At 46.2% G+C, this 15,236-nt stretch overlaps 1 protein-coding gene across 1 annotated transcript in view; it reads left to right on the plus strand.

Annotated features, from left to right (window-relative positions):
- Positions 1-7,151: 7,151 nt before the first annotated feature.
- The window catches only part of frmd4a (FERM domain containing 4A), a 55,738-nt gene continuing 47,653 nt past the window's right edge, over positions 7,152-15,236 (plus strand). The window contains exons 1-2 of the mRNA XM_079502315.1: positions 7,152-7,623; positions 8,036-8,042. Of these exons, the coding sequence (XP_079358441.1) occupies positions 7,531-7,623; positions 8,036-8,042 (100 nt within the window). The 5' untranslated portion in view covers positions 7,152-7,530. The remainder of the gene's footprint in view (positions 7,624-8,035; positions 8,043-15,236) is intronic.

Genomic DNA, 15,236 nt, shown 5'->3' on the forward strand with positions numbered 1-15,236 from the left:
CAATTTGTTTTTAAAATACAATTATGCCCCACTTTTCTTTCTTCTATACACACGCATGCACACACACACACACACACACACACACACACACACACACACACACACACACACACACACACACACACACACACACACACACACACACACACACAGAGAGAGAGAATGGTGATGATAATCACAGAAGGGCTCCCCTGTGCCTGTGGAGAAGTCATTATGATTGGTTCTGGCCTGATGGAGCTCTGGGATATACACCCAATGCCACCAAATTCACCCCATACTTCTCTGCTCATGTCTTCCTCTCGTAGGGTGCTAACAGGACCCCCAAGACTAACACTAAAAACACATACATACATTACACACACAGACACATGTACACACACACACATGTATGTGTATGTATGTGTAAAGTATTCCATTCTATGTGCAAACGCAGACAAAGAAACACACACACCCCGAGAGAGTCAAGGTAACCCCCGAGTTACACTCTCCTTGAGTTATGCTGTCTAGGTGGTCAGTCTTCAGGATGCCAAACATACCGGTAGACGACACAGCAGTTTGTTGAGAAAGTCAGTGAGTTGTTGTGTGAAGGTCAGCATTGTTGAACTGTGTGACCGTGAGCGCCATGGCTTTTTGTGTTTGTGTTTATGGTCCTGTAACTCAACCCCCCTATGTAATTTGTGGAGCCTTGGACATAAACAACCCACCCTCTTCCAAGCCTCCCTGCCTGGGAAGGCTTAGAGAGAGCCATGCTGTAGGGCATTTCCATAAACGCACACACGCACGCATGCACGCACACGCACGCACACACATACTCATGCACACACTCACACAAACACACACACATGCACACACACAAACACACACACACACACATGCACACAAACACACGCACGCACAACATGGTCTATGGGGATGATTCAGACAGCCGTGGGCTGAGAATGGCTGGGTTATCGGGGGAAATAAAAGACAAACAATGCACCCTACAATCATGAACCCTGCATGGTTACTGCTCTCATTGTTATGCCCATGAACAAAGAACAAACACACTTATGAACACACGTTAACACACAGTAGACAATGCTCTGTTTGCTCTTTTGGTAACCCTCTCATTAGTATCATTTATTCAGTAGCATGCATCCAAACAAAAGATATCTGGAACAAACCTGGCTTTTATACAAATGTAACTGTAGGCTCCCACTGAGCATTTATTTTACGTCTAAATGGCTGTTTTTTAAGGGGTCTAGGCTTAGACGTTTAAAAAACTGCTAATATAGGCTAAGCTTAGACCGCTAAAGAACGTACATTTTTAGACCATTTTTAGATGGACATCTAATAGACGATTATTGCTCAGTGGGTGTTATTCCTGGTTTATATACGGTATATCGTTGCTGTCAGGCAGAAACCTTGTATAACTTTATGTTTTTTTGCCAGGTGAAGCTTGGCCTATATTCGATGCTGTTGGCTTTAGCGAGTTTGGTGCTGCCCGCGTCTGACCCCATACTCTGAAACGTTCTGACCCCATACTCTGAAACGTTCTGACCCCATACTGACGCCATAGTCTGAAACGTTCTGACCCCATACTCTGAAACGTTCTGACCCCATACTCTGAAACGTTCTGACCCCATACTCTGAAACGTTCTGACCCCATACTCTGAAACGTTCTGACCCCATACTCTGAACGTTCTGACCCCATACTCTGAACGTTCTGACCCCATACTCTGAACGTTCTGACCCAATACTCTGAACGTTCTGACCCCATACTCTGAAACATTATGATCCCATACTCTGAAACATTATGACCCCATACTCTGAAACATTATGACCCCATACTCTGAAACGTTCTGACCCCATACTCTGAAACGTTCTGACCCCATACTCTGAACGTTCTGACCCCATACTCTGAACGTTCTGACCCCATACTCTGAAACGTTCTGACCCCATACTCTGAAACGTTCTGACCCCATACTCTGAACGTTCTGACCCCATACTCTGAAACGTTCTGACCCCATACTCTGAACGTTCTGACCCCATACTCTGAAACGTTCTGACCCCATACTCTGAAACATTATGACCCCATACTCTGAACGTTCTGACCCCATACTCTGAACGTTCTGACCCCATACTCTGAAACGTTCTGACCCCATACTCTGAAACGTTCTGACACCATACTCTGAAACGTTCTGACCCCATACTCTGAAATGTTCTGACCCCATACTCTGAACGTTCTGACCCCATACTCTGAAATGTTCTGACCCCATACTCTGAACGTTCTGACCCCATACTCTGAAACGTTCTGACCCCATACTCTGAACGTTCTGACATCATACTCTGAAACGTTCTGACCCCATACTCTGAAACGTTCTGACCCCATACTCTGAACGTTCTGACATCATACTCTGAAACGTTCTGACCCCATACTCTGAAACGTTCTGACACCATACTCTGAAACGTTCTGACCCCATACTCTGAAACGTTCTGACCCCATACTCTTTTTTGTAAATAAATGCCCTACTTTATCATACTAGAGCAGTGCTACTCAATCCGGGGCCTGCTTAATATATCTGCGGTCCGTCATTATGGTCATACCAATAAAAATATATTTAGTTATTTTCATTGTTTTGAACAATATTGTAGGCATAGTATTGTTTGTTCCAAGGGACAGTGATATGGCCCCATGCATGAGTATTAACCACTCTTATTTATTCTGTTCATTATTATGTTCTCTTGACATTGTGTGAATGAAGACTAATTTTGTTCATCATTAATCACAATGTTTCTGTTCATTGAGGTTTGGCCTTCTAGATATAGAAATGTGGCTTTTACTGTGTGTTTCCTTGATTTTTAGTTGTGTAGTCTGTTACAAAATACATTTGTAAACGTTTCAACTGAGATTTTTAGCTTGCGGCCCTTGGACTTTTGCTGAGTAAAAGTCTTAAGTTGAGTAACCCTGTACTAGAGTGTAGGCATTAATGTAGTGAAAAATCTACCTGGCTTTTCAGCTCTTAAAACGGACAGTAGCCTACTATCATCTGCTTTACATACTGTAGCAGTATAAATGCCGGCATGTTTGCATTTTGCACACTTTCATTGCTATGTGTGTAACCAAATCCCACACATACACCATTTTATTTCATGGACATTTGGACTGAAGTAGGTCATTGTGCGTCTCGCCTCTGGCATCAACGAAAGAAAGCACAAACAAATCTACAGTACATATTTATTTATTTGTATCCATCTGTCAAGAAATGACTTTCCGGGTTCATACATTTAGATTTGATTTGATTCTTTTTTCTAAGGAAAAGCAGAGCTAACAGACTCTGACTACTACTGTAAAGCTGTAAATTAGAGATGGACCCGTTTATACTGTGTATGCTGTCTCTCTAAGAGCTGAATGCCTTCTGCCTTCTGTGATGGGCTGGAGATGCTGAGTTTATAAATAGCTCTGTGATATTTTTCATCTAGGCCATGCACACTCACAAAACAGACATTCACACGCACGCGCACGTATGCATGTACAGTATGCACATGTGCGCACGCACGCACGCGCGCACGCACGCACGCACGCACGCACGCACGCACGCACGCACGCACGCACGCACGCACACACACACACACACACACACACACACACACACACACACACACACACACACACATGGAGAGAGAGAGAGAGAGACAGAGAGAGATGTGGGCCAGGGTATTGAATAAATAATGCTTAGTAGGGATTACCACTGCAGATTTTCTCCTGTATGGTTGGCACTCGGCTCTATGTTTGCACAATGCACATGTATGTGTGTGTCTGTGTGTGTGTGTGTCTGTGTGCGTGTGTGCGTGTGTGCGTGTGTGCGTGCGTGCATGTGTGTGCGTGGTGGGTGGTATGTATGAACAATATCATGTCAACTAAAGCTGTCTGCATGGTTGGTACCTCACTTGTAGAAATGGATATGTTAGGAGGTAGAGGTTTTAATCTGTATCACACATCCATCGAGCCAGCATCAAATCCACACAACCATGACCACTCAAACCGTGAGCTTATGAGCTTGTGTGTGTGTGTGTGTGTGTGTGTGTGTGTGTGTGTGTGTGTGTGTGTGTGTGTGTGTGTGTGTGTGTGTGTGTGTGCATGTGTGGGTGTCGAGGGTACCAGCGTGTTGGTCTTTATTTGCGAGTGTGTCACAAACACACATGCTATGTGTTGAACATACGGCACATGTACATACTTGTACTACTAGTACGCACCCATGTGTGTGTGTGTGTGTGTGTGTGTGTGTGTGTGCACTTGCGTCTGTGTGCGTGCGCGCACATGTGTGTGTGAATGCACGTGTGTGTGTGCGCGGACACATACGCTCGCGTGTCTCTCCATGTGTGTTGGTCCACTCTATTTAATCAGCTGACAGTTGGGTATTGATGTGCTGAGGGAACGGAGGTATACAGCTGAATGATGACATGAATATGACAGTAAGTCACTGAACTGCAGCTGTAACTCTCCACTCCAATAGCCCTAATGGCCATGTAAAGACCACCACACTGCCCACCCACACGACTGACTCAGCTTCAGCTCTGACAGGCCGGCCCGCTTGTCAGGACAGGGAAAAACAAGACCCCTGCAAGCCAAGGCTTTATAGGCAGTTCAGAATGAAGCTTAAAGGGACATTTCACCGCTGGAAGAAACTGCAGTCACTCAATGTTCATAGTATTTGTAGATAACAGTAGCGCAATTTGCATTCTATGGTCAGCCCAGAAACATAATGAAGTCTGGGACTAGGGTTTTTACTAGGGTTTTAACTGGATTGTTGAAATACCACAATGACCATAATGCTTTTGTGCACTGCCCCTCCTTGTGGAGAGGGGGAGGGCTGTCTTACCATAGAGTTATAAAGGATAGAGGGAGGACCGGAGCGACCACCACATTTTGGTGGTCAAATGCGGAAGTGCAAACGAGCACTCAGTGTTAAACCCCAGCTGCACAGGGTTTCCTCGTCATAAATGAACCAGTAGGGCTCAGCGCTGGCCAGCCTTGCTGGGGGCTTGTGTCTTACTGAGACAACACGTAGTCCAGGAAGGAAGTGAGACCAATGTCCGACACATCATCACACATTTGCAATACTAAAATATCTAAAAACACATATTACGCACATGTTTCTTGTGTCCTAAACATCATTAACTAGAAAAAGGTCTCCACCAAGCCAGGTCAGGTTGTGGCCTCCTGGTGGCGCTATAATAGGCCAATGTGAAAAGGGTGCCATTTCTTCATACGCCTTTGATGGCAATTGGATGATTTGAGGCATTTTGTTCCAAAAATGTGTTTTGCAAAAATCAACCGGTTGGTGGCGCTATAACAGGCCAATGTGAAAAGGGTGGGATATATTCCTCAGCCTAGTAAGAAAATGTGTGAAAGATTTCACGTAAATTGCATGCTGCGTTCATGATTTGAGGCTTTTGTTCAAAACGGGGCAATCTTGATCCGACTTGAGCACATGGCCATAGAGATACTGTGTAACGATTCGTGAGATTTTTGGACAGAATTTGGAGGAGTAATATCAAAAAATGTGTTTTACAAAAGTCGGCCTCCTGGTGGCGCTATAAAAGGCAGATGCGGAAAATGCAGATCAAAGGTTTGTCCTTGGCCTCTAGGGAGTGTGCATGCAACGTTTCACGCAGATCGGTGCAGTTTTAGGTAAAAAATGTGAAAAGCTGCCTCATGGTGGCGCTATAACTGGAAAATGTGGGGCAGAGGTTCATCGTTGGCATCCAGGGAGTGTGTGTGCAAAGTTTGGCATCGACTGGGTTAACGGTGCCGGAGATTAGCTGGTAACGGACGAACGGAAGGAAGGACGGACACACACACGGACGGAGTGCAAAACATACTCTCTCCCCATGCCTTCGGCCTGGTGGAGACAAAAATAAGATCTGGTTGCAAAAGGGGTGAAGTGGCTGTTTAATGGAAGTCCATTTTATTTTAAGTACCAATACCAGTAGAAATACCCTGTTACAATGTATTGGCATCAAAATGTACCAAAAGTAGTATGCTCATTATAACAAAAGTTGTAGTGATGAATAGTGAAGTAGAAGTAAAAGTAATGGAAATTGAATATACTCAAGTAAATTGTACTTAAGTACAGTACCTAAGTGAAAGTACTTTCCACCACTGACATATTGCCACAGATTTATAGCACTTTTCTAAATAGCCTACTCAAAGTAGCTTAAATTTATACTAACAACACCAACACACCAATTATATTATTGTGTGTGTGTGTGTGTGTGTGTGTGTGTGTGTGTGTGTGTGTGTGTGTGTGTGTGTGTGTGTGTGTGTGTGTGTGTGCGTGTGTGCGTGTGTGCGTGCGTGCGTGCGTGCGTGCGTGTGGGTGTGTCTCTTCTATCCTTTGTTGTGCCACTGTCTGGTTCAGACATCACAGGGACAGGGAAGGAGAGAGCTGGATGTGGTGTTTTATACAGATAATCTCTCAAACAGATGGCAAAACATCCCATATTCCTTTTGAGGTCCCCCCCACGTGATCCACTGTAAGGGCTGTGCGTGTGTGTGTGTGTGTGTGTGTGCGTGCGTGCGTGCGTGCGTGCGTGCGTGCGTGCGTGCGTGCGTGCGTGCGTGCGTGCCAACTATGCAATTCCATTTCAGTTCAATTCAAAGGAGGGAGCTTTTTATGGCATGAGGGAAAAAAAATACATTAGCATAGCAAGTGTAAAATAAAGAAAGAAATATATGTACAATTAAAAGGGAATATGGAATACACCGTATATAACGTCACACACTCTCTTATCACGTGACAGAGTACGTATGCTAATAACAGCCGTAGCGTCACATTAATCCAGTGACCTGTTTAAGCCCACACACACACAACTGAGGGAAAGCTGGGAGGGAGGGGTAGAGAGACACAGATATAGACAGGGAAAAAGGAGAAGGGAGAGAGAGAGAGAGAGAGGGATAGGGGTGGGGGGGAGTGCAGAGCGGAGTGGGAGGGAGAGGGAGAGAGCCAGCGGCTAGAACACGGCACAGTAGGAGAGAGAGAGAGAGAGAGAGAGGGAAGGGGAGACGCAAACAAAGCGCACTCCCTCTCCTCCGTGCGCACACAGCCAGGCTCACGCACATTCTTATTCTTCACCTCATCGAGAGAGAGGGAACGAGTGGAGCGGAGCAGAGCTTATAGAAGCCGCGCAAGAATGGACAGCAGCGCTGCTGTGAAAGAGAAGAGAGGGACAGAGACTCACCAGCACACTCCATGAGGACACGGAGAGAGTGAGGAGGGACGCGCCACCTGGGGACTATACACGCACTCTGTCTCTCTGTCTCTCTCTCTGTCTCGTATAGAAGTAGCCTGTACTATCCGATCATAACACTTTCTCTCTATACGCGCGTGCACACTCGCTACCAGGCTGGACGGGACGGCAAGGACACCCACCTCCTCCTCACACCCTCTACCACCACCACCCATACACACACTCACCCTCACGCGCGGCGCGCGGCGCACTCACAACACACCCGCCACGGACACAACGAAGGAGCATAGCAGCACCATGGTGGTGCAGGGAGCCGTGACGCCGGGCCGAACCCGGCGGCTCATGCTAAAGCTGCCAGTGGGGACTTTACGCAGGAACAGTGGAGAGAGGGTAAGAACAGAACCATCTCTCACCATCCACTCCACTCCACTCCTCCTCGGCTCTCTGTCTATATACAGTATGCCCAATGCCTTTCTTTACTAAACTGTATAACCCGTCCACTCCCCCCAACCGTGTCTTGCCACTCTGCAGTGTGTGTGTGTGTGTGTGTGTGTGTGTGTGTGTGTGTGTGTGTGTGTGTGTGAACGGGATTTAAAAAAGAGGTCTTCGGCTAATCCAAGGGACAGTATTAGGTTTGAGTTGGCGGAAGAAGGGAAGGCGAGAGCAAAGCTTTTAATCTGTATGGTGGACCTCTCCATCCCCTCGAGCCCCCACCCCTCCATTCCATCTCTTCTCTGTGGACCTCTCCATCCCCTCAAGCCCCCACCCCTCCATTCCATCTCTTCTCTTCCTTTCCTGTCAGTCTGTGAGTGAGTCTGTCAAGTTCTCATCTCTCCTGTCTTCCCCAGGCTGTCAGTGACTGCTCATGTATATGTCCCACATAGCACTGTCCTCCTCACTGTCCTCAAGGTTATATGCTGAGGCTCCAGCAGTGGGAAGGCTGTCTCTTTAGAGTTCACCTTGTTTGCGTGTGACTGTCAGTGGTTCAGCATGGCTTTGATTCATGCCATGAACCATGATGATGAGGCAATGCCCAATGCCACGCTATACTATACCAGCATGACTGAAGATGCTGCTGTCTTGTCCCATCCTTGACCTATACTGTAAGGAATTATCTATCTGTGCGTGCGTGCGCGCGTGCGTGCGTGCGTTGCGTGCATTTAACATCTCTCTATGGACAAGCTATGACCTGCCAAGTGATTCACCTCAGTCTTCCTGCAAAAGTTGTTTTCACCATTAGTAGAACAGCTGGATGTGCACATTGTGCGTGCATGTGTGTGGGTTGATGTGGTGGATGGGGGTTTAATGTTTCTCTGTGCATGTGTGTAGGCGTATGCATCTATGTAGGCGTGTGCATGTGCGATACGAGAGTGTGTAGACCAGCCAACACCAACTCATGCGCGTGTGCATGTGATTACGTTATCCCATTCCAATCACACTGTGTTAACCAAAGCTTGGTAACACTTTCATGTTGAAACAGCACCTTGTATTAAAGTGAATCACTCTTAACCCATTTAGGACTACCACCAGATTCTAATGTCTTCTAAATCATCAATCATAATCAAGACAGTTTTCTGAAAAACCTATGTTTCTATGTCAGTGGTTTTCAAACTATTTCATGTCAAGGACCCCAAAAATTATATGAAATTGGCCGCCGACACCCCCAGCAAGCATGGTCAGTACCTGGATGAATTAGTGACTCCTCGATGGTGGCCAGATTAAGCTAAACCAAGACTAGTCAGATCTGGCCCAGAATATCACCTGATTTCAACCAACATAAATTCTGCCCACTAAGACGGACGACCCTGGATGAATCAGAGAGAGTCCGATCGAGGCCAGATCAACTTAAGTCATATCATAATTAGTCAGATCTGGCCCAAAATAAGCTATATTATTTCAACTGGTGAAGACATCCTGGAAATGACGTAAAGATCATCCCCATATGGGCTGTGATCGCTCTGAAAGAATATATATTCAAAGATTTGCACCACATTTTTTTTAAAAAAAATCAAAAATTGCAGATCTACAAGCTCGTAGCGCGGCACTCGGACTCGGTGCCGCGCTATGAGCTTGTAGATCTGCTCTTTTTCAACAGCTGAAGTTTAAAATAATGGTTAACACAGGGTGACACCGATGCGTTCCCGTCCAAAAGGTCTTAAGTATACAGTAGAGTGTAAGTGCAGGTGATGAGTGATGACCATGATGATGACGATCATGTGATTGCATTCAGTCCCGTCTCTTCCTTGTTCATGTCAGATGCAATGGAACACTTTTAGCTGTCATAAGATGGCTCTTTCCAGCTATACTACGGCCCACTTCCAGGAAGCAAATTTAAAATACCACACGCTCCGAAGGCTGTCACTCTCTCTTTCTCAGTGTAGGCTATCGACAGGCTGTCACTCTCTGTTTCTCAGTGTAGGCTATCGACAGACACGTGCACAAACCATTGCAGTGAACAACCTTTGAGTGACAGCTTTAACCGCAGGTATCACAACAACTCATTTAAGAGTGAGAGTATAAGCACCTCATATGACCTCGTCATTGTTCGTACCTGTATGTGAGTAAAGCGCTCTTGATTATATTGATCGTTGATTATTGATTCCTCCGTACCACACAAAATCCCACGCTATAAACTTCCAATCAAATTCATCAACAAAATGACCCCCTTTTCTACTGCCCAATATCACTATCTATTATAGTTTGTTGTTCTTGTGGAAAAGAGTAACTGACACCTTCAGATCAACATTATTTGTTTGGGAGTTTCATATTATTAGTGTTGTTGCTTGTTTTCCTGTGACAGTGTAGGTGAGAGTGCATTGGTTGTTTTTAGACAGGTCAGGTTGCAGGATGTCCCCTAGAGGCAGAGGTTTGGGCAGGTTTCTGCACAGGGTTTCACAATTTACAACTGGCTGTTAAATTAGGGCCCTGTATAACTAAAGATCTTCTGTTAAACTACTACTAACTCCTTTGCCATTGACCCAATCATCTCATGGACACTTTTGAGTCTCAATCCCACTGGTTTAGAAACACAGGTGATGGACATTCTCTCAGCCGAGTGATTCGCTTAGCAGCAAATGCAATGAAATGTTGTAGTGTGTGTGTGTGTGTGTGTGTGTGTGTGTGTGTGTGTGTGTGTGTGTGTGTGTGTGTGTGTGTGTGTGTGTGTGCGCTTGACTGTCATAATTCAACTTGGTTGGTCACTTTGATGGAGATTGAATATTCGCTGTCACACTGTGGTGAGGCATTGCTACCACCATGCCACTCTTGACTGGCTGATTGGCTAGAATTGGAAAGAGGCAAGCCCATCCGCACGCACGCACACACGCACGCACGCACGCACGCACGCACGCACGCACGCACGCACGCACGCACGCACGCACGCACGCACGCACACACACACACACACACACACACACACACACACACAGATGGACACACACATCTGAACACGCACAGTGCCGCACATACATATAATCTTCATTAATTGAGAAATGCAGATTGTCTCAGGAGGGGGTCTCGCTCCCCTGATTGCATTCTTTCACAGAGACTCTCTCCATTCCCTCGCTGCCAGCTGTGTGCAGACAAACAAAAGACATCTCACCATATAAGGTAGTGTGTATACGCACATTTCTGTGTGGTATTCAAAATATTTTTGGTCTATAAACGAACGTTCGCACTGATGACTGTAAATCCACGCAGATGTTATTTCCTTTTTGTGACAGCAGATGGACATGTGTTGAGTGATTTCAGGTGGTCATGCACTGAGAATAGCCACTCTATAAGCTCACACAACATGTTGCACACTGCATGTTGGATGGCTTGTAGATCTGCTATTTTCAGTGTGCAACCAAGTATAAATGAAGCATTATGCTGCGTAAGGGCTATACAGTTGGAGGCCATCGATATTGTCCTTTTCTTTTTGCTGTGGTTTGCGTGATCTGCGCAAAAGGACAGTTAACCCATTTTGGGCGGGAACCCCTTTTGGTGTTTTAAACATTATGTTATAATTTAGCTATTGAAAAATAGCAGATCTACAAGCTCATAGCGCGCCACTCGGTGGCGCGCTATGAGCTTGTAGATCTGCTATTTTTGAAAAATCGTGAAAATATTTATTTCAGAAAACTGGAGGATTTAGAAGGATTTTTTTAAATTTTGAGGTCAGGCCTAAATGGGTCAAATGATAAGGGACAATATCGGTGGCACCCAACTGTACCTTCAAAGCTCAATGAATAGCTCCTGTCTGTGGTGTTGTTATCACAGTACCTTTGCCTGTCCTGAATGTGGCTTTTAAAGGGATTTCACTTCTATAGATCTAGAGTAGCTGCCCTTGCCCTTGTCACGTTAGATAACATCTCTATTGTCTGATTCCATTCTTATGTAACTGCTGCACCATCATGGGGCTGTGTGGATGGACAGCACTATATATGCCTGACATATGCATATATCGGATAAATATAATCTCTCTGCAGCACACGTACCACACTGTGTGCAATGCCATGTCATGAAAAGCTCCCATAGCTCTGAACCATTTAAAAGCAGGGGTGCATACGTTGGTTAGACATACTAACAGTCCGACTAACAGTCATTAGTTCGACAACACCGTCGCTCCCGACATGCGTGGCAGGTTAAAACTAACCCCTGGCAGGTTAAAACTAACCCCTGGCAGGTTAAAACTAACCCGTGGCACAACTAACCCATGGCAGGTTAACCCATGGCAGGTTAAAACTAACCCCTGGCAGGTTAAAACTAACCCGTGGCACAACTAACCCATGGCAGGTTAACCTGTGGCAGGTTAAAACTAACCTGTGGCAGGTTAAAACTAACCCGTGGCAGGTTAAAACTAACCCGTGGCAGGTTAAAACTAACCTGTGGCTTCCTGTGAAGTTAGGTTCCGGGTTTGGATTTTGGCCAGGGTGTCAGACTAATGCCTGTCGGACTGTTAGTACGTTGGACCAAATGCATGCACCCTTAAAAGCATATATACATTTCCTATATTCTTCATTTTACATCTACTATTCCTACCAGGGAGATGGTGTCCTATAACTCCCCTCTGGGGAAAGCAGCCCAAAGGATGGGATAATAAGAATGGGGTGGGTCCTGTCATCTTGGCCCTGCCCCTCTGTCTTCAGTCCTAGCTAATGCACATGAACGCCACTGTTCCTGAAGTCAGTATGGCTCTGATGGATGTGGATCTCTATCCCGGTTAATTGAGCGATATCTACGCGGAAGGAGAACACGGCCATCTTTGTGTCATGGTCAAACGCGTGTGACACAGCTGAACAAGGCACGCCTCGTTAGCCACGGAACAATGAGGACTATAGCAAAGCAGGAGAGAGAGAGAGAGAGAGAGAGAGAGAGAGAGTCTTCCTTCTCATCTCTCGGAAATCACTTCCTTTGCTATACAGTACAGCTCATATTCTATTCTCGTCTCCCATAGCCCACCCCCCAAGAGACCCATCTTCATTCCATGTCATGTTTCTTCTCTCGCTCTCTCAATCTTTTGGTCCTTCCTTCTTGTTCCCCTGCCATGCATGGCTCCTACATACATGCTTCAACCTCACAGAGTCTCATTATAAAGCAGTTAAGAAGATCCTATGGCTTCTTCTATACTTTACTACTTGTTCTCTACTGTGGTCGTTGGCGTGCCACAGATTAGTATACTGCTCATTGTGTGCTCTGGGAGGTCAGTAATGTACCTGGCATGTACCTGCCTGGTGCCCCACATCACAATTAGCTGCTGATTTGGTGGCTAGAATGGAAACTCGTGTACTTTAGTGTGGAAACTAGTGTAGATGTACTTTGGCTGTATTCCCAGAGAGCAAAGTTGAGAACTGTGTTGCACTAGGATGCCAAAAGAAAAGAAAAGGTTGAGCATTATGGGGAATAGAATGAGATACAGTGGCTTTTTGATTGATTGATTGATTGATTGATTGATTGATTGATTGATTGAATACTTTAATAACAGTTTCCAGTGGTACGATTAAACAACAATGCTAAAAGGATAACACAAAAAGCCCTGCTGAGGGCTTATTCCATTGTGGTCCTGCATGTGTATTCAATCCATTTATAGACATACAATAATATAACCGGGCACCGGCCACGAGGACGTCCCACATTAACATATGTGGATGTACTCAAGAACGAGGCAGGAGCGTAAAGCACCAACGAGCTGGCCAGATGTATGGAGAACCGGATGACTGGAAGCAACGATGGAGGGAGGGCTCGTCTGAGGACGACCTAGAGAGAAATACAATAATATACCAGACACCAGCCAATCATCAACACTTCAACACATGTTGAGCATAAATTATATAGCAGGCTAATTTGCATTTATTAGGAACTCTGCTGTTAGCATAAAGCATGATGTGGACACAGACAACTCTGCTGTTAGCATAAAGCATGATGTGGACACAGACAATGAAGTATACGAAACGGCTGAACGGCTGCACACCCTGTCTGGCAGCCATAATGTTTGGACATTCGTTTTCAATGTAAAAGAAATGGAAGGTTTAACAAAAATGTCTGTTTTGACGGTTTTACCCGCAGCAGCTATAACAACGGGCGAGGCTTTAATTCTGTTTGTTGGAATGTAAGCTACATTTAGCGTACCCCTCACTCTGCATGAGCTACACTTAGCGTACCCCTCACTCTGCCTTTGTTATCCAGCGCCATCACGATAAGCTGCTCAACCGTTTTCTGTGAAATTAAGAACAAAAACAACAACAATGAAAGAGAAAGAATAGTAGAAAGACAAATGAGTTGGGGCGTTTCAACATTTCATATACGGCAGGGAGGGGGGGAAACATGTCCATGTTTTGGGGCGGTTGCGAGTTCTCCAAGGAAACATGTTGTTGTCAGAGGGCTTGGTGGGGGGGGGGGGGGGGGGGGGGTCTAGGGCGGGATGGGTTTGGGGCAGGGTGGGGGGGGTGAATCATTGTCAGAAAGGGAGTGATTTACCCCCCTCTCGCATTCATGACGCGAGGAGGAATGTGAGCAGACAATAGCGAGACTGTAACATGCAGCTTGTCTTGTCTGTCTAGCCGTATCCAGGCTTTCCTTATAGTTGTGCCTGACGATGTGAGCCGAGGCAGGAATACTAATCCATGTTTGTTGTTACCTTTTAAACGTGCCGGACCGCACCAATCACCAAGAAGGTCAGCGGTGGTCTCTCTCTCTCTCTCTCTCTCTCTCTCTGGGAATTGTGGGAAGAGTCGCGACACCCTGCCCTGTTTAAATGGCACTAATCCAATCCTATAGACGTCTAACTCACAGTTAATTTGTGCGTGCGCAGTTAATTTGTGTGTGTGTGTGTGTGTGCGCGTGTGTGTGTGTGCTTTTCAGACAGTTGAGTTGTTTGCCGGTGTGCTCAGAAAAACAATTACTGGCCTCCTGCTGCTGGTGGATTCGTAGCCGAGAGCGTTGCATATACTACTTGATTGTGCAACCAAGCTACAGCCTATTGATTCCCAGGGATCTCCTCTCACCCTGAGGACTAATGATGAGAGAGAGAGAGAGACAGATAGAGAGAGAGGAGAGAGAGAGAGGAGAGAGAGAGAGAGAGAGAGAGAGAGGAGAGAGAGAGAGGAGAGAGGAGAGAGAGAGAGAGAGAGTAGAGAGAGAGAGAGAGAGAGTTGCGGTCAGGGAGACTGACGTGCTCAAAGAGGAAAGGAGAAAGAGAGAGAGAGAGAGAGAGAGAGAGGAGAGAGAGCGAGAGAGAGAGAGAGAGAGAGAGAGAACGTGCATGGTGGGGATATCTGAGAGGCTCTTCTAGGGGCTTCTTCTCAGCCCCCCCCCCCCCCCCCCCCCCACCCACCCACCACACCCTGTTTTGGATGAAAGCGGAGGACCCCTGCCCTCCTCCCCCACAGAAGCAGTTCAGAGAAGGGGATAAAACTGTTTTGGAAGGGAGTGGAGGGAGGTGGAAGGGGGGGGGGGGGGGGTGGTGGGGGCTCTGCCCCCCGGCCGGCCCACCCCATCCCCTGCTCTTTCATCCCTCTGTGTTT

Source organism: Electrona antarctica, assembly GCF_951216825.1.
Source record: "Electrona antarctica genome assembly, chromosome: 5".
NCBI classification, from domain to species: Eukaryota; Metazoa; Chordata; class Actinopteri; order Myctophiformes; family Myctophidae; genus Electrona; species Electrona antarctica.